At 40.1% G+C, this 21040-nt stretch overlaps 1 protein-coding gene across 1 annotated transcript in view; it reads left to right on the forward strand.

The window, feature by feature from the left end:
* Positions 1 to 21040, forward strand: part of ENPEP (glutamyl aminopeptidase) — a 43307-nt gene that overhangs the window by 1479 nt on the left and 20788 nt on the right. Inside the window, exons 2-8 of the mRNA XM_075200640.1 lie at positions 6906 to 7047; positions 9737 to 9868; positions 11272 to 11392; positions 14273 to 14427; positions 15658 to 15771; positions 16219 to 16353; positions 19043 to 19108. Coding sequence (XP_075056741.1) covers positions 6906 to 7047; positions 9737 to 9868; positions 11272 to 11392; positions 14273 to 14427; positions 15658 to 15771; positions 16219 to 16353; positions 19043 to 19108 — 865 coding nt within the window. The remainder of the gene's footprint in view (positions 1 to 6905; positions 7048 to 9736; positions 9869 to 11271; positions 11393 to 14272; positions 14428 to 15657; positions 15772 to 16218; positions 16354 to 19042; positions 19109 to 21040) is intronic.

Below are 21040 nucleotides of genomic sequence, written 5' to 3' on the forward strand. Positions count from 1 at the left end.
ATAGGATTCAATGGCTAACGCCATCTTTATATGGCGTTAGTCATCGGGCATAATTTTTTCAGAACTTGTTAAATCATGCATGATAGCAGTCCCCAAGAAAACCTATGGGGATTGCTTTTGCGTTTGAAGAGACGGGGGCAGAAGTACATAACTACGATATCTGCTGCAATGCCTTATTAGTATATTAGAGCTATACTCAAAGATGCAGCCGTTTCCGGAGGATTTTTAAGTAAAAAGTGATTGATCAATAGGCCCCCTAGTGTCCAGTTATGGATTAATGCACACTAGACTGTGGCATAGCTAGGAATTATGTTTTTATTGTCTATTATATTCTGTTATTTGTCTGGAGGAATTTTCAACACTTTTGTTAACAAACTCCTTAATTTAAAGTCCGGCTTCCTTCATCTCCTCCCACCAATGTTTATATTCCAGTGTTTTCACATGTTAGCTCCACTTGGCTTTTGAAAAGGGTCAAAGCAATCGTTTGTCACTCGTTTAGTTTTCATTAATATCAGAACTGTATAGCAGAGCAAAGGCATGAAGGAGCGCTACTGAGGGTGAAGGTGTCATATCTGCACCTGTCGCTATCCTTGTCTCTCCTGCTCGCTTGTCCTCAAGCGTCCACACAAGGATGACTCATTGTCTTCAGCCTTGGGAATACGTCAAGATTAAAACCTTGCTACATTTTTCTTTAATGTTTTCTTTTCACTTTGGAGAACATCTCTTCTCTTATATTTTAAATGCATTTCAGTTTATACCTCTCCCTGTCACAATTTTGCCCCCCCCACCAAATATGTTGCGCTCACCCAAAGCCTTGCGCCCTAGGCAGCAGCCTTGTCAGTCTATTGAATCATGCCCTCCTGAGAGCTGTCATCAAACTAGTAGATAGCTCCTAGTGCACTTGTACATGACTGCATGGATAGTGGATTCCTGCAGCAAACAGAAGTCCACAGGTCAAAAGCTTCCTGTCTGCCGCTAAAAAATAAAGCATCAGCTGGGAGCTGTACAATAGTTGTTAAAGGGCTAGTTTGCGAAAATATCTTGGAACATGTTATTGCATTACTCCCAGCACTTCCTGTTCATAATTGGTTGGTAGGCTGAGATGTTTAGTTTCATAGTAGATCAACACTTTCCATCTTTTGTGGAACTACTATTCCCAGCATGCCCTGCCACCCATAAGGGTCAGAGAGTGCTCAGATTTGTATTTCCATGACAGGTTATTTATCTCTGGATGATATATTAACCACAATAATTGGTGGTCAGCACTGTATATAAGATACCATAAGTGAGATCTGAATATATTTGTATACAAGTAATGAAAATTGGGGTCTGCATTATATACTTGCCATCAGCATTGGTCCCTGGTCCCCCTCTTGTTTTAAATCGGCCTTTGCATGCTTAATTTTGCTTTAATGTATCATCATATACAGTATGTCAGCAAACAAGCAGGTAATAGCTAGTAAATCTGCTAAATAGATTAGTACTTTTTTGTTATTATGGTTTCTTTGGCCAGTTTTGGTTAGGTGTTTTTCATACTTGGCCATACATGAAATCATATTGATGACATAACTAGTGTTTTAGAAGTTTACATGTTACATGGGCAGTGGGTATTTTATTTCTTAAAGATGCATATATTTGTTTCTTGGATACTGCTCTAACCATGGTAGCCATGTAACATAATGAACATAATGTAAGATAATGAAATGTATTCATAGTTAAATATAGTTCTAAAAATGAAAAAAGTGCATAGTAGAAAGCTTCTAAACAGCCTTCAACCTGCTTCTACTCTGTACTTTTTTCACCATCCAACACCTGGAAAACATCAAATTTATATAGGAGGCAGCTGAGAAGGAGGGAGTGATTTTACCTGAGAAGTCCTGTTGGACTATTTAGTATTTATAAGGCTAGGTACACACTTCAGTGCTTTCAGCAGATTATCAATAAATGATTGATTGGCCCGATATCAGAGTAGTGTGTACCCTGAAACAATAAACGATTATCCTTTCAAAGCACATGAAATCATTGATCGAGATTATCAAACTGAACTGCAAATCTTGTTCAGCAATGGAACAATGTTGCTCCAATCCTGCAGTGTGTTTGCACTCACAATCAGGATCTGCATAGAGTTTACAGAGTCACGATCTTTTCAGCCGTTGGTTATGATAGATGAAGAACACAGTTCTGAGGGTAAATCTTGACAAATGTGCATAGTGCGGTGGTTCCCAAAGTGTGCGCCGCGGCTCCCAGGGGTGCCGTGGCGCTGTCACTGGAGTGCCGCGGGCCAGCCATAGAAAAAAGAAAGAACACAAAAACGTACCCATCCGCACGGCGCCGGGACCCATCATCCACCTCTCTGCCGCAGCTGTCACTGAATATCGACATCAGTGACAGCTGCGGGAGAGAGTAGGATGCTGGGTCCCGGCGCCGCGCGGATTGGTAAGTTCTTGTGTTCTTTCTTTTTTTATGGCTGGCGCGGGGCAGAGTGAGAAGGATCGTGACAGCGGAGGGGGACAGCGGGGCAGCAGAGGGGGGCAGAGTGAGAAGGATCGTGACAGCGGAGGGGGACAGCAGGGCAGCAGAGGGGGGCAGAGTGAGAAGGATGGTGACAGCGGAGGGGGACAGCGGGGCAGCAGAGGGGGGCAGAGTGAAAAGGATCGTGACAGCGGAGGGGGACAGCGGGGCAGCAGAGGGGGGCAGAGTGAGAAGGATCGTGACAGCGGAGGGGTCAGCAGGGCAGCAGAGGGGGGCAGAGTGAGAAGGATCGTGACAGCGGAGGGAGACAGCGGGGCAGCAGAGGGAGACAGCGGGGCAGCAGAGAGGGACAGCGTGACAGCAGAGGGGGACAGCGGGCAGCAGAGGGGGACAGCGTAGCAGCAGAGGGGGACAGCGTGACAGTAGAGGGGGACAGCGGGCAGCAGAGGGGGACAGAGGGCAACAGAGGGGGACAGAGGGAAGCAAAGGGGGGCAGCGTGACAGCAGAGGGGGGCAGCGTGACAGTAGAGGGGGACAGGGGGCAGCAGAGGGGGACAGAGGGCAGCAGGGGGGCACAGAGGGCAGCAGAGGGGGGCAGCGTGACAGAGGGCAGCAGAGGGGGGCAGCGTGACAGAGGGCTGCAGAGGGGGCAGAGTGCCTGGATGCAGAGGGGGCATTTTTGCATAGAACTAAATAAGTATTTCTGTCCTAACCTAAATACTTATTACAATTTTTTGACCCAACTACTTCTAAAACAGGACTGCTCAGTATTTATTTTGGAGGGGTGCCTTGAAAAAATTTGGAGACTCTAAGGGTGCCACGAACTGCAAAAGTTTGGGAACCACTGGTATAGTGTGTACGCATGAATCGGAATGCTGATCGGGACTTTTTTTTTTTAACAGTTGTTGGTAAAATTGCTATAGATAGCAGATCGGGAGAAAATTTCTGTAGTGTGTACCAGGGCCGTCTTAACACATGGCTATGCTGGACAGTTGCCCCGTGGCCCCGCAAGCATAGGAGCCCCATAGGCTTGCCAAGTTTTCAGTATATTGTTCTGAGAGATTTATTCAGAACCTTCAAACCCTCTTTATTAAAATATTTAGGTGGACTAATCAAATTAGTATCAGCTGTTATTTGTACATGTGATCTTGCTGTTGCAAATACATATCTTGACCTTGCTGAAAACAATGTACATGAACTAATTGTACATAAGTGGGTAAGTGTTTGTGTAGGTAGATCCCCAGTGCACTGATTTGCCTGGGGGACATTAAATGCTGTTAAGACGGCCCTGGGGTGCACCTGGCCTTAGTAAAAACAGATTTGGATTTGGACACTTAAGGCCCCATTTAGAGTTGAGTTCAAATGTACACTTAAAATGTGGGCCACATAATTGTGCTCTAAACTGGTTTTTGAGGAGCACATATCTTAAGATGCAACTCAGGGCAGATAGAATTCAACTGTATGAAGATGCTTATTTTATACATGGCCAGAAAGACCATGCTCTGTGTAAGCAAGACAAGTTGTGGCTAGAGGATTTATGTGCAAATGTTGTCCCTCTGTGGTTGGTTGATTGAAAATCTGCTTAATGTAGGGGTCTTAATAAATAGTTTCCAATTACACTGTAACAATTTGCTACTATATAGTTAACTAGGTTATTGGGAAAAGGTGATTATGTGAAATAACAGATGATACAAATTTGTCTAGCACCATTTATTGTTAAGACGGTATGACAATAATTTAGCATATAAACAGTCAACTCAACAAAAATGTGAATTGGTTAAAACTACAAAACAATGTTTAGAAAGCAATCGCTTCTAAGTACCTGACAAGCCTATCTAAAGGTGCCCAGACACACTGGGCCTGATTCATTAAGGAAAGTTAAGCAAAAGTAGGTAAGTAAGGTAAAACCATGTTGCATTAGAGGAGGAGGTATGGGCATGTCCTAGATCAACTTTAAATTTCAGTGTACAAATAAGCTATCAAGTATTTGTGTGCTACATGAAAAAACATACAGTATTTTCCTTATATGCAAAATAATAAACTATTTTGCACCCCTTGCATTGCAACATGGTTTTGTCGAAAAAAATCTTTACATGTCAATCAGAACTGGAGGAAAATGCGTGTTGTATCCCATGAGATCTGGCCAATCACAGTGGCGCACGCAGGGGGGGTTTCTGGTTCTCCAGAAACCCCTCCCCTCCGCGAACCAACGGTACTGTACAGCAGCCGCGGCGCTGTCAAAGAAGCGTCCGCGGCAGTGCTGTATTGTAGTATAATACAACACTGCCGCGAATGCTGCTTGACAGCGCCGCGGCTGCTCTGTAGAATTCAGACTCACCGAAATGGAGCTGCTGCGCAATATTTTATTTTTTTTCCGAGGGGGCGGAAACCCCCCCTTCTAAATACTGCGTTTGCCCCTGAATCAGACCAAGTTCCAAAGGCTGATTCTATCTGTATTGTTAACATTTTTATGTGGGCAAATTGTACACAGAACTGGGCACTTGGCACTTGGATTGGCACTTGGCACTGGGTGGGGTAAATTTAACAAGCTGCAAGTTCACGGTGGGTTTGAAAAGTGGAGATGTTGCCTACAGCAACCAATCAGATTGTAGTTATCATTTATTTAGTACATTCTACAAAATGATTACTAGAATCTGATTGGTTGCTATAGGCAACATCTCCATTTTTCAAACCCACAGGAAACTCGCAGCTTGATACATTTACCCCCAGGTGAGCTACTGTATGGGCACCATCATTATTTTGGCCACACACATGAACGGTAAATCTTGAAGAACATCCTGTTCAATAGAGCTCTGATTGCTGCACATGTTGTGCAAATTTTATAACCTGAATGATAATTTTCTGATTGGCTTTTTATGATTCAATATGATGGCTGATAGACTGTGGGAGCCCAGACATGTGGGAATGTCAGGTCAATTTGATCTCTTTTGATGAAATTGTGGCTAGCCTTAGTAATCAGGCTTTCCAAAGCAGTCTGCTTCTAATCCAAAATGTACTGATGTAGATGCAGAGAAACATAGATATATAGAAATGTATTATATACACGCAGTGAGAAGTCATTAAGGGTTTATCACTATTACATGGAAGTGTTGTAAACATGGAAGAAGCCAGATGTCTCATCTTCTTGACTAGACAAGTGACCTGATTTATTGTGTTTTCATTAATAACATCTTAAATTAGAAAATCAATCAGGCCTTGCCATTGTCAGCACAAGTAAGCCATCAGCCACATAGTTTAGATTCCACAATAATTAAACCTATGAATAGTGAGTTTTATTTACAAGAAGCCTATGGAGAAACACTAAAGTCACATTTAGCTTCAGATACTATATTTTACTGCTATGTTAAAAAAAAACAACAATTATTTGGTTCCATACATTTTCAAAACTATTTCCATGCTTAATATTATTGATAACTTGTATAACCCCAGCATATTCTGTAGTCTTATACAAACACTATTGCACTTGGAATGGTATGCAGAGACCAATTAAAAGGGTAGACTTTGTTACAGTTTACAGTCTACAGGGGGTTAAAAAACAGCGTGAGACACAAGGCAAAGGTTCTCTACAATATTCTTTTATTATTATAGTTTGCTGTGTCATGGAAATTTCCTATTGAGGTTCAATCAAACACTAATCGTGTCATGTGCCTAACAAATGAAGGCTACTTTTTTTTACTTTTTTTTGTGTGTAGAAACATCTCCGTGGATAGTCTGACTGCAGCTTGAGCCATAGCCTGTAAGCTTAAAATGATCTCATGTAAACAAAAATCCCATCCTGACATTATTAAGTTGCACAACTTTTTCCATCTTTCCTTGGTCTTTGACTGCCTTCCTTTGATGAAGCAATCTGCATAAGGGAATACAGTCACTCTTTGTGTACTCACATAAGCGAGCTGCGAATGGCCATGTAAACGATATGAAAACTGGAATTAGACTGAGTAGTACCATAAAAAATAAAACCATAAGCATAAAACGTGTTGTTTATTGTTCAATTTATTTTGGAATATACAGGGCAAAAAAAGCATAGACATTGCACTTAGCCGTTGTGCTGGTCTTTGTCATTCTCACACAGTTAGATCAACTCCACAAATACAACCCTTACGTTAACCAGTCTAATGTGTTTAGAGATACAAAATTGTCTAGCCAGATATTTTTTTTAATGTATTTTATTGCAACAGCACGTGTTAACTTGTTGTAAGATAGATTTGGATGTCAGTGATTTACTAATATCATTATTTTTTTATTGGTGATGTTTCTAGATAATGATTTAAAAATGTATAGAAAAATACATCAACCGGCATTATCTTGTAATTTTAGGGGAATACTTAAAGATCCTTGTGGAAATGTTGACTATGGTAAAACTGTGCAGAACAAACACCACTGAACTGTGTGTTTTTCTGTCTCTCCACCAGGAGTATTGCTGCCACAGATCATGAGCCAACAGATGCACGGAAATCATTCCCATGTTTTGATGAACCTAACAAAAAGGCCACTTATACAATCGCCCTTAACCACTTGACTACTTATAGTGCACTGTCAAACATGCCGGTGGAGGTATGTATTTTAAGACTAATCCTACATGTTACACACCAGTTAAACAGTTGAGTTGCTACTGCATATAATAGTACAGACATGTTGCAGTGATCATTGTTAGAACTGTCTGCTGTCATTACATTTTTCATACTTGTGTGAGCACGGCAATTAGGTAAAGTAGAGAAATTTGAAGACAGTATGAGACAAGTAAACACTGGTCGACTGAGGCATAAAGGACCAATAAATACAACAAAGATGGCCCAGGAATTAGTGTGCGCACCAGAGTGAAGCGTCGCTGCATTGCTGAAGGGGTATCGCTGATGCTGGAGAGGACGGGTTAGTCACTAGAGGCGTTATTTAGGTGAAGGGCAGACAGTCTTTAGGCTGGTACTAGCAATTCCCCAAATACAAGGAAAGGGACAGAGCTGAATCTCAGAAAAAGGTATAAACTCCAAATAACTGTGAATGTGGACCAAACTACTCTTACAACATTGCATTTAATATTCACCATAAAAATACTAATAAAAAGATATTACAACTATCACAAATAAGAACATATATGTATCAGCTTCAACTCCATACAACACTGCAGTATGTAGAAAGCAATGCTACCATAATCCTAAAATCAATACGGAAGCAAAAAAGACCCAAAATATACATATTCCTATACAAGGCGTAGATGTGGTATAAATGTTACAATTTTTCTATATCTAATTCAATAATCTGGATCCAGCACACAACATGAAGGATGTGTCTAATTGGTTAAATAAAGTCTCTGAAAGCACTTAGAGAACAATAACTATGAGGGGTATATTTACTAAACTGCGGGCTTGAAAAAGTGGAGATGTTGCCTATAGCAACTAATCAGATTCCAGATGTAATTTTGTAGAATGTATTAAACAAATGATAACTAGAATCCGATGGTTGCTATAGGAAACATCTCCACTTTTTCAAAACAGCAGTTTAGTAAATATACCCCCAGATCTCTTTCAGTGCATTTGGTGCATATTTATGAACTGGGTGCACAGAGATTATAAAGTATCTTCGCAATCCATACAGAACAACAGTCACAAACAGATAAATAAATCCTTAATAGAGCAAATTAGAAACCTGGTGTTCACAGGACAGCTCTGTGTAGATTCAGAGATAAAGCAACAGCCACATTCAGAGTAAATGAGAACTTTAAAACAATATGTACTTGCAAACTGAGGTCCTGCTTGATGGGTATGTCAGGGGCCACATGTGCCATTAACTTCAAAATATAAAATAGCCCCACATGCACTTGGACCTGCCACTTGCCACAAAATACCCCTCCCATGCAAGTCATTACTCCGCTAATGCAACTCAGGCTTCCCCCCATACCACTCAGACTTTCCACACATGAAACTCATACGTCCCCCACATGCCACCTACACCTGCCCCACATGCCACTCACACCTCCCACACATATCTAAAAACACTTGCCTGCAGCGTGAGAGACGCAAAGGAAAGAAAAAGAGCATGTGTTGTAGAATACTCTGCACACTGTCCTTCCCCTCCTTGGTTGTGCTGCATGACCTCCCTGTAATGTGTAGAGAAAATCACATGGCCCAGAATGCAGCTGGTCCCATTCAGTCTTATTCTCTGCTGTGCATCAACTGGAGGTCACAAAGCTGGAGAGCAACTTCAACTAGTGTACAGTCTGGGCCCTGCCCTTTAGTGTATTGCAGGGGCTGGGGCCTCCGAGAAGTGTATCTAAGTGTACTGCATACTTGAGTACTGTCTCTGAATTTCTGGAAGGCTCCCGGATTACGAGGAGTCCTCCTGAACTCCCGGAAGAGTAGGCAATCCACCTAGATCCTAAAAACTATAAAAATAAATTCACTGCATTGAATATAAGAAGTGGGGCTTAATTGAGTCATTAAACCCCACCCCCCACCACCACCCCCTGTGCCCACGCTATTCAATGCAGTGAACTTAGGCATTTTATAGTGGGAACATTGCTATTGTGATGCAAACATGTCACCGCGCCCCTTCCTGCCCTGTCACTTGACCTGTCCTCCTGGACAGAGTCACATAGTCAGCAACTATGGTGTACTGTGCGCAGTATGCTTCCAGAAGGGGTTTCTCTACAGGTGCCATGCCACCATGGGCTGTAAGTGTAGAAGGACTGAAAGGAAGATTATTTTTATTTCAGTGTAAAAGTTATGACAATGTTGGTGAAGAACCAAGCAAATAATAAAGTCTCCCATACAGAAGTACATGGACCCAATCGCTTTGGATAACTGGGTGAATAAATACAGCAAAGCAAAAAAAAGCTGTATTGCTCTGATAAACGGTTTATCGCGTTGATATTGCTACTAACAAATATATTTTTTACTTCTAATAACTAATTGAAATAAATAAATAAATTTAGGGAAAAAAATAAACAATGGCATGGTGTCTCTTAATGCACCAATAAAAATATGTTTCTATAACTGTAACAACACATGTCCTGGTTTGTGAAGAGTGGTGGTCATTTTCTTGTAGTATGGGAGACAAAGCAGGCATACAGGAGATTAAGCTAACTGCATGGGACTGCTGGAAATGTCCAAATATTCTGTGAGAATAAAATCTCCATTTAAGCCCCATCTCTTTTTATTATTTCTCTCTTTTCTTTTTGTGGTGCAGCACACTTATTTTAGTTACAGCTCTCTTATACTAATAATATTATTGTTTGCTTTATTCCTAGCATATTAGTGACTTAGGAAATGGGTGGACCAGAACTGTATTCCAGAAGTCAGTTCCCATGAGCACGTATTTGGTTGCCTTTGCTGTCCACCAATTCACATATGAAGAAAGAATATCAAATCGGGGGATTCCTGTAAGTACTATGCTGTATTACCTAAGTTATGCATATAATTAATATGTATCTGTTACAAGGAATATCATAATCAGAGACCTCTAAGGCTCCTATTCAAGGAGCTTCTGTAATGATTAGTTATAAAGGAAAGCTTATGTGTGGTTGGAAATGGTTGTAAAAGGCTAATATTGTTTATTTGGATTTTAGTCGTAATTTGCAATTTGACAAGATATTTTGTTATGAAATAGGAACCCCAAGAGATAGCTAACTTTAAAGAAACAATTTTTTTTTAAAATAATAATAAAGTGGTACGGGTGAGAGGGGCGGATTTTTTTTTTTTTTACAGCAAATGGAGTTTACTGATGATCTCAAATGATATAATCACAGAGGTTGGAACCCCGGGCATTCAACTATTTTGTGGGGAGTAATATTAACGGTTGCTTTTTCAGGAATTTAATAGGCTGTATGATCTGTTGCATGCTCCCTCCTGTGTTCACATCGCTATGTTTTGTTTGCTGACCTAAATTTAAAAATAAAAATGTTCATGCTGTACATTTTTCAGAAATATTTACATATTTGTATATTATATATTTTAAATAATAATAATAATAATAATAATAATAATAATAATAATAATAATGGTAGAATGCATGGAATACACTGCATAGAAGCACACATAACTATTTTTGCTTGTAATTCATATGTTTGACAGTAACATGATCAACGTATATGTTTGACACCATAATATAAAAAGGGTTCGAAAGTCGACAATAATGACATCGACAGTATTGTTAGGTCGACAATTAGAATGTAGACAGTATTATTAGGTTGACAACTTAAATGTAGAAAGTATTAATAGGTCAACAATAATATGCCTAACCCTAACCCCATCCATAACCCCAAATTGTCAACTTAATAATATAGTCTACATTTCATTTGTCAACCTAATAATACAGTGTGCGTTTCTATTGTCGGCCTAATAATAATACTGTCGACATTTGAATTAATGACCTAATGTTGTTGACCTTCTGAATGACGACCATGAATGTCTAGCCGTCAACCGCATACCCTATTTTCATACCATTCCTTGGATCCATTCACATGTATATGCTCTATATATGTTGACATTCCCCATTCATACAGAATACAATACAGTTAGATTTCTGTTTCATTTCTGATTGTAGAGATGTTGACTCACCAATAAAATGCTCTGACCCCTTCAGTCTATCCTTTCTCCACTAAAGCTGTTGTTGTTTCCTCCTTGATTTCATTAACATGAGTCATAATTAACTGTAGGACTGAACACTGATTCATCAAGCAAAATCATGTCTGCAACAATATTTAAATTATGTCACAACGGGTAAATAAAATATTCTCAAACAAGATACTTTCCTTTCAAACTAATTGTTTTTTTCTGATTGCAGCTGAGAATTTATGTGCAACCATTGCAAAGCAAAACAGCATTGTATGCTGCGAATACCACCAAAGTTATCTTTGACTTTTTTGAAGAGTATTTTAATATGAACTATTCTCTTCCAAAGCTTGGTATGTATATTATAGAGGAATGTCAAGCTGTGTTCCACTATATAATGTATCATTTTGTTTCAGCTCTGCATCAGAGATAACTTTTTAATTCAGTAAGTTTTTTAAATAAACGTTTCATGTGATTTTTTTTCGTTACAGTAAACGTGTTAGAATTGAGTGCTACACTGCATTTTCCTATATGTGTCACATAGTACACTTTCAAAATCATTACAATTAGATCATAACCTACATACATATATTTGGGATCTACCACCAGATCTATGTAATTGGAGTCTGTAGCAGGTGTGTTCTGACCCGTTTTGCCAACTGAGACATTCTTCGCTAGTGTCTACAGGATAGCACCACTTGAGAGGAGGTTCAACCCCTGGTCTGTAAGCACTCATGTGTTGACGCTTTAAGCCCCATACCTTCCACCAGGTACACCTCTTTGTCTTGACTACAATGCCCTGTATAGATAATTTTGCCCTCAAATATAACAGTTCCCAATTTCAGTTACTGTGTTTCTCACTCCTTAAGTTAATTTTCTTTGTTATTGAAAAACAATATACATTATTTCACATATATTCTGTGCACACAAAGAGCTGCGTTCTCACCTCCACCACCAGTAAACATGGACCTACTATGCATTATGCTAAATCTGGCATTTTTGCGGGCGTTGGTTACAGAGAAGATCATTATACATTTTCCCTTTATACATAGTAAACAGTATACTATTAGCTGTATATGTTCTTCTGGCCATTGCTATCTGACGGGAAATGTAACGGGCCAAATTCCACAAATCAAATTAGATTGAAATGACCCAATGCAATCAGATTGCAATAGAAATTGACTGCATTGACAATCTTATTGTTATTGCTGATCAGGATAATTGGCCAACCTGGATTCCCATTCTGCTGTGTTAAATCTAGTCCAATCGGATTTGTATTGTTTAGCAATAAAATGACAATGGTTTAAGATTGTGTTTTTGTTAATATTTTATGACTTGATAATATTATATGATATTATTGTCTATTTATATAGCGCCATCATATTAAGCTGTGATGTACAGAGAATATTACCACCTCATCAGTCCTTACCCCATTGGAGCTTACAGTTATATTCCCTAACATACAAATGTTTTAGTCAGCAGCCAGCTAACCTATCAGTATGTTTTTGGAGTGTGGGAGAAAACTGTAGTACCCGAAGAAAACCCACGCAAACACAGGGAAAACGTGCGCACACAATTTCACAAAGATAGGGCAATGCTAACCACTGTGCTGCCTTTATGCCCTAAATTAGTAGCTAAGCAACCCACATCACTATGCCCTTCTAACGAACAAAAAAAGGGGGGGGGACCCATAAAAGCACTGAACAGTGCTGCACTGGGCATGTGTCTAGATGGCCTATAAGGTAAATATAGTCCTGAAAAATAGTTCTCCCTCCTTGGGAAAGCCAGGTCTGTAGTTGTGGTAGTTCGTAAAAGGGTCAGCATTGAGCAGGAGCAACAATTCCTTGCACCTAGGACTCATCTGTTCATCTGTTTTCATTGATCTCTTTCTGTTTTTTCTGCGCATTAAATTTGCACAAATGGGCTGTGCCACTAACAGGCCAAACGATTTTGCCCATAAAGGCTCTTCTCAAAGCTATAGTTCTAATATGATCTAAAGTAAGCAGCTTCTTGTAACATTCACCAATAAAATATCCTGGAGGAAAGATGTTTAGCTATAATAGATACCAATCATCAAACTTGTGTATTGATGATCCTGACTGGGGCATGTGGGGCTTTGCGTCTCAACATTCCTCTCCGGGCCGATGCTCAGCCATGTTTTTCTGGAGTATGGTTGCGCATTGGCTTGGAACCATTTAGATCACTTCGTTGTTCATAGAATGCTGTACTGTAACTAAATGGTGGCGTCACTTCCATATCTGGGAAAGATGTAGTGACATCATCACTGGGAAAATCCCTTGCAGGGTGGAGAGTCCCAAAGTTTTTCTAAAATCTAAATAGAGAACCTGTCTAATTGTTGTCATGTTCTACCTTAAGCTATAAAAGAAATAAAAAGACAGCATCCTCCCTTTTATTGTGCAGTGGTTAGAATATCAGGTGAAACCATGGTGCATTCACAGTTTTATTGAATAAAAATAATCATCACAGCTTGAGAAATACTTTTTGGATAAATAGTCACTTTAGGCCTCTTGGCACTGTATATACAAGTTTCATGTGTGTCATTCTTTGTACCTTCATGTTACAATTTGTCCCATGTCATAATAGCCTATTTATCAAGCCTTTTTAAGTTATCTCCTGCTCTAACCAAACTAAAGCTCGGTAGTGCCATCCCCATTATTGTATATGGGGACTATGAAAAGGAGTCAATTTACAAAGCTCCGAAAAGTTTTTTTTTGGAGCTTGTAGTCGCTTGCTGACGCCATCTGAAGATACCATTAGCAGCTGAAGTCTGTGGGCACCATACCACAACAGTGCAGTTATGCCAGCTGGGGGACCGAATGAGGAAGCTTTTGCTTTTGTATTGGAATTGTCTTTGCCGACACACCTCTTATCGTAGGATCTGTCCCGGCATGACTAGGACCATAAATTGATCTGAAAATGCATCTCCCATAGCTGCAATCAGCTGCGATTAGAGTTACTTCTTTACAGCCAGAATGCGCTGACACATAGATAGACCCCTTATTCTTGTTTTTTGCCAGTGAAAATACTTATAAAATTACTTTAGATTCTTATTTAGATTACTTACAAATCTGGAATAAAGCAGTTAATACAATTCAAGTAAGGAAACCTTAAGTGACTAATGAAATTTAATGTATTTAATGGTGTTCTGGTTTTCTGCTGGGCTTGATATGCTCTTTGCTCTGGACTGATTTTGTGTTACTTTCCTGGTTTAGATCAAATAGCAATACCTGATTTTGGCACTGGAGCTATGGAGAACTGGGGACTAGTCACATACAGAGAGACTAATCTCCTGTACGACGAGGATGAATCGGCAACGGTCAATAAGCAGAGAGTGGCAGCTGTAATTGCACATGAACTCGTACATCAGGTATTAAATCGCGCTCTGTAAAACTGCATATATGTTAAAACAAGTTCGATGTGTGGATTTTATTCCACATGGGGCATATTCAATTGTTGGCATTACTGCCTAAAGTAATGCGGTGCGTGCGCACTATTACTGCCATTACGGTAATAGTGCGTGTAAATACCGTTATTACGGTACTTTTCTCGCTGGATTTCAGCTCGCGACTCAGGGAGCTGCGAGCTGAAATCCGGCTTAGTATTACCATAATAACGGTAATACTTTTAACGCCGCGGGCATATTCAACAATTGAATATGCCCCTTTTGTTTCACATCACCTCCAGAATAAGTTTCACAGCAATTTTAGCTATATCTAACTCAGTCTGTATCACCCTGATTGCTTTTATTCCTCTCCTCACATCCGTTCACCTCATGGCACTGCCTCTGTCACATGCAGCTCCCTTACATCATTTTAGCTTTGATCTCTGTGACTACCTTCATAATTACACGCAGAGGGACTTATACATAAGACCAACTCCCCTGTGCAAAATTCTGCTTTGTCTAAAGTAAAGTAATATGGAATTTAGATTTTCACGCTGCACTTACCAACCAGTACATTTGGAAAGGCAGGTGCCCCTGAAGTACAGTAGAGGCGTGCCGCATATGTTTGGCACGTCCAACAGAGATGCAGCCTATTCTGGGTAGACCATATGCCCGTTACCAGTTATTTAGCTTTCAGTGTATGCTGGGACTTGTAGTGCAAGATATAAAATTACTATTTTTCTTTTTTAACATTTTACATTTATGACCCCAGCACCCACCATCCAAAAGTGTTGGAAGTAGCTGGGGGGCCTGCATTGCTGCGGGTACCTGCAACAGTTGACGCTGAGGGACTTCCTTCTCTAAGGGATGCAATGCGAATGATAACTAGGAGGCAAGGTCCACAACTATCAAGCAGAGTGGCTTACACTTTAGGGGGTATCGACGACAGGCAATTGTCTTTTTTGTAAACTGCCCCACAAAAAGATGTGCACCTCTTCCAACTCCGCTCCACCCATATGCCAACTCTCTCCCTCTGCAGACTGCCCCTCTACCAATGTGGCTTTTTTGCTCTGTCTGCCATCAAAATTCTATTCAGATCTGCACAGTGGGTCCAAAGCTGTTGTTGCACTGCAGAGCGGGCATTTTGTCGTTCGTAAATGACACCCTCCTCTAAGCAGTATGGATAAAGATTTCTGTTGTGCTTGTTTATTTCAGTGGTTTGGAAACATAGTGACGATGGACTGGTGGGACGACTTGTGGCTTAATGAAGGCTTTGCCAGCTTCTTTGAATATTTAGGAGTGAATTCTTCAGAACCCACATGGGAAATGGTAAGTTGAGTTTAGGAGTGAAGTAGACAGTCCTCAAACACAATTTTATGAACAATAAATTTATTTCTCACCTCAGTTGTTTATTTTTCTTACTTTACAGAAAAAACAGATCCAGCTGTATTCAAATAACGCTACACAAAATTCAATAGTTTTCAGATATATTTATCAACCTTTTCTAAAATAATCAAACAGGATTTCTCATCTGAAAATAAACATTGATCATTTCACTCACATTTGTAGAACATACTTAAATGTAGACATTCATTCATAAGCTGTTATTCACATTTAATTCACTTTTATTTTTACTTATGGAAGTGTTTTCCATTCTGCTCATGGCTGCAACAGTTTCTTGCTTTAGACTATAATAAGCTATGATAATAATTTATTGTATTTGTCTCATTTACCCAGACAAAAATATTCTCATCATGAGAGCATTTTGTTTTTCAGATTGATCAGATTATAATTGATGACCTGTTACCTGTAATGAGAGATGATGCGTTATTGTCCTCCCACCCAATTATTGTCACCGTCTCAACCCCAGCAGAGATCACGTCAGTCTTTGATGCCATTTCGTACAATAAGGTTGGCACTCATCTCAATGGGGTTTTATTCAACTTATAAAGAAATGTAACAAATAAAAGATACATTCCTATCTGTTTTACAGTGGATAGCACAGAAACAGGGAACTGGTTTATTACATGTTTGTTGGACTGAGATCATTGGTCATCTTGCACAGACTATTCTGGAAGATATTGGAGCCTTCTTATAAGATCTGTTATCATTATATGTTGTTATAGTGGGGTAATGCATACTTGCCAACTTATGGCAAGTATGATCCGGGAGCCTGCCGGGGAAGGTGGGCGTGCAGGGGACGGGGCTCCGAAAATCGCGTCATTTTGGCCCCTCACCGTGACGTAATGATGCAAAAAAACGCGTCTTTTTACAGCAGGGGCGAGGCCAAACGCCGCTATTCCCGGTGAATCGCGCATTTTGGACCTAATTCTGGGAAGTGGGCAGATCCAGGAGATTGCCACACTCTCCCGGGAGTCCGTGAGACTCACGCGAAATGCGGGAGTCTCCCTGACATTCCAGTAGAGTTGGAAAGTATGGGGTAATGTTATACCTGTGACTACAGGAGCATATACACGCTGTGATTATGGCTGCAAATTATAAGATGTACGGTCCCCAAACAACTTCTGGGGGATATATTTACTAAACTGCGGGTATGAAAAAGTGGAGATGTTGCCTATAGCAACCAATCAGATTCTAGGGGGTAAATGTATCAAGCTGAGAGTTTTCCGGCGGGTTTGAAAAGTGGAGACGTTGCCTATAGCAACCAATCAGATTCTAGATATAATTTTGTAGAATGTACTAAATAAATGATAGCTAGAATGTGATTGGTTTTTCAAACCCACCGGAAAACTCTCAGCTTGATACATTTACCCCTAGATGTCATTTTGTAGAATGTACTAAATAAATGACAGCTAGAATCTGATTGGTTGCTATAGGCAACATCTCAACATTTTCACTCCTGAAGTTTAGTAAATATTCACTCTGATTCTGATTAACTTCTGATCCAGATCTATCAGGTGTCGATTGAATCGGAATATGCGGAATATACGTTCGGACAATGGCTGCTTGTCTGGTCATTATAGTATCATACTTATTTTACTACATAAGATCTGCCTGTCAGTCCAAGCACCAAATGGCTGTGAGCTTTACACGCAGCAGATCCGCACACCCTGACTGCGCCGCTTTTAAAATGGATCAAAAAAAAAAGTTTGCCCACACATGCTGCAATTTTAGACATTTTATTCAAATGATCTAATGCAAAAAACTCTATTTTGTCACTGGCGCATAGATTTCATATTTTTAATTAATTTGGATGAATAATTGAGATGTTGCTAAGAAAATAGATCAGTTAATTAGGATCATTCATACTGCACAGAAACAGAGATACAATTGTTCCCAAGTTACCAATCATCATATCTTTCTTTCCCTTATTCCTTTTTTGGGTCATGTTGCATCTTTTACACACGTAGGATGGGCGCTAGCATTGGATTAACCTAGGCGGTTGCCGAGTGTGCCAGTGCTTATGGGAGTGCCTAAAACACTGAATGGATGACGTAATGTCAGTAGTCCAGTGATTTTAATGCCCATGGCAGCAGCCCCACACAGAGCTCTGACTGATGACATCAGGGAGAAGCAGCCAGCATCTGGTTACATGTGAACATTCTGGGTGCAGCTCCTCCATGTCATGGTTACACTGCGAGTGTGGCGCTCGGTAGAGCATCACACTCCCAATCTGAGGAGCCCAGGATGCCACTCCCACTTCGGCACCTCAGTAGCAGAGGAGTGCGGGGGATAGGCGTAGCCTAGGGTACCCCCAGGGTGTGCACTGGCCCTAAACACATACATAGAGATATTTATATACATGATCACATTTCTAGTGAAGACTATTGCCTGTTTGGGCAGATTCCATTTAATATTAAATATCTTGTGCAAATAAGGGGACTAGGCTGGTTAAATGCTTCACTCAAGTAATATAGGCTAAGCATAGTAAAATATTACGACAAAGTTTGTGTAGTGTCCGTGTAGTACCCACATGGGCAAGTCCATCACATTGTAGGTACCTGCTACATTCCCTGGGGCATGAAAGGTGCATTTCTTTCCTGACTAATTAAAACATAGTGTACTAGTTCTCAAATAAATAACGTTTAGGGACCTGATTCATTAAGGATCTTAACTTGAGAAACTTCTTATTTCAGTCTCCTGGACAAAACCATGTTACAATGCAAGGGGTGTAAATTAGTATTCTGTTTTGCACATAAGTTAAATACTGACTGTTTTTTCATGTAGCACACAAATATCAACTTTAAATTTCAGTGTACAAATAAGCTATCAAGTATTTATGTGCTACATGAAAAAACAGACAGTATTTAACTTATGTGCAAAATAGAAAACTAGTTTGCACCCCTTGCATTGTAACATGGTTTTGTCCAGGAGACTGAAATAAGATACCTCTTCATTTAAGATCCTTAATGAATCAGGCCCCTAGTTCTCAAATAGATGTTTATTATCTCTCCTCTTTAAAAACAAACATTTTGATTTTGCAATACATTTATATCTACTTATTATAGCAGTAGCTTTCTTGAAATAGATATCTGCTGTAAAACAGGATTTAATCATTATTTAAGGAATTGTGGGTGAAGACATGTAAGCAAAATTAAAGTTCCAAGAACACCTTGTAAATATAAGTTATGTTTCCCAGGGAGCATCCATTTTGAGAATGCTTGAAGAATGGATTACACCTGAGAAATTCCAAGAAGGATTGCAGGTACGGTATAAGTTCATTACTTTAAAAGTCTGAATTTGGTGCGTGCTGTGACATTCTTATATGTAAAGGAAATGTTTTCCATCTTACATGGCATTCTGCATCAATTATACAGACTATACAATTGCAAATATACAGAATATAATAGTTAGATACAGCACAATTGAAGTAGTTGGAGAAAGATTTGTCTTGTAGCTAAGTTTCTAAGCATAAAGGAGTTGTATCAATAAGAAACTATTCTGATCTTAGGATAGGTTATATTGTGTCTTTGATAGCTACAACTGTGGTTGCACCCAGAAATAGTCTGAATTCTGGACATGTCTAGTGCATACTTACCAACTTTTTTAAGTTGGTGTCCGGGAGACTCTCTGTAGCAGGTGGGCATGCGGGGGGCGGGGCTCCGAAATCGCGTCATTTTTGTTCCGCCCCCGCGACGTAATGACGCAAATCGCGTCATTTGACAGCGGGGGACGGGGCTAAACGCCGCGATTCACCGGGAATCGCGGCGTTTGGGATCGAATTCTGCCCACTTCACTAGGAAGTGGGGCACTTCCTAGTGAAGTGGGCAGAATTCGGGAGATTGTCACACTCACTCTCGCAAAATGCAGGAGTCTCCCGGACATTCCGGGAGAGTTGGCAAGTATGGTCTAGTGCGTATGAAACGTATAGCAAAACTGCACTGCAATATTTTTTAACATATGAATTAAATTAATTAATTAAACAAATAAGCGTATTAGGGTGAAATTGTAGATGTTTGAGGGCAAACAAACTAATTGTTACTGCCTGTTCCACAGTAAGGCAGGTTTCAATATGGGAAAAGCATTAGACTCCGAGCAGTTACAGTTTGTGTCTAGATAGACTTGATTACAATGTAATGCCTTTGAAATAGTACATTTCAGCAAACATTAACGGATATTAAATAAATTATATCCACTAAATGAAGAGACAGGACAAAGGGACTAGAGGAGGCTGTGATAGACAACACTTTGCTGCTGTTACCCGAAAAGACAGCTGTGTGAATACAAGGTGCAGAAACCTGTGCCACACTACCTACCCTGCTGAAATGTTCCCTTAAAACTTATCCCCTAAATGTCCCGATTTGGCAGGACAGTCGTGATTCGTGGACCTCGTAAATCGGTGGCGCTTTCATGAAAGTGGGCAGAGCTTTTCCCCAAAATGAGTGGATTGGGCGAGACTTGGGAGGATCTGGGACGGGGCTTATTTTGTCCCAATTTTGCATGTCTAAATGCAGGGAGGTATGCTTAATGGGACAAATCATCAATTTATTTCTTTGTTTAGTTGTGGAATGTATACTGCAGACTGTTAGCACGCTTGTGGGGGAGGGGCTGCCCATTGTTGCTCGCTTGCCACTAGGCCACACCCACACTCTGTTTGGCTGTGGGAATATTATCACCGTTCAATAAGTTTGACAGGAGAGCTCTGGTGAGGAAATAATTGTACTTAACAGAGAGTTCTGCAAGCTGGAGGGGGGGCATTGTAACCGATGTTTCACATCCGTGAGAATGGGAGAGAACGAGAAATAGTTATATAATATTGGCAGCCAATAAGAAATTCGCCTTTATTTGTCTTGTGAGAGTTATACAATGGAAACAATTGTCTGATTGGTTGTTATGGTTTAGTGCACGTTTAGTGAAACCTTGAAATTACATGTAATTTTAATAAACAACCCTTAATCTGTTAGGATCTAAAACAGACACTGACTACAGAGAACTGCAGTACTGTACAGTTAGTGCCTATGTTAGACACTTCTTTGTTTGGATTTGAATTGTGGATTGCCAATGCCAGGGAAAGCCGTGCTGGCAGGGTGCATTCTCACAAACTGTCAGTGTCCCTGAAAAGGGCTCGAGTGTTTTCCAGTTGGTAGCAGTTGGTTAGTAGAAAAAAAAAAAAATCTTTGGGCAAAATTAATGTTCA

The sequence above is a fragment of the Mixophyes fleayi genome, chromosome 1 (assembly GCF_038048845.1).
Source record: "Mixophyes fleayi isolate aMixFle1 chromosome 1, aMixFle1.hap1, whole genome shotgun sequence".
Lineage (NCBI taxonomy): Eukaryota > Metazoa > Chordata > Amphibia > Anura > Limnodynastidae > Mixophyes > Mixophyes fleayi.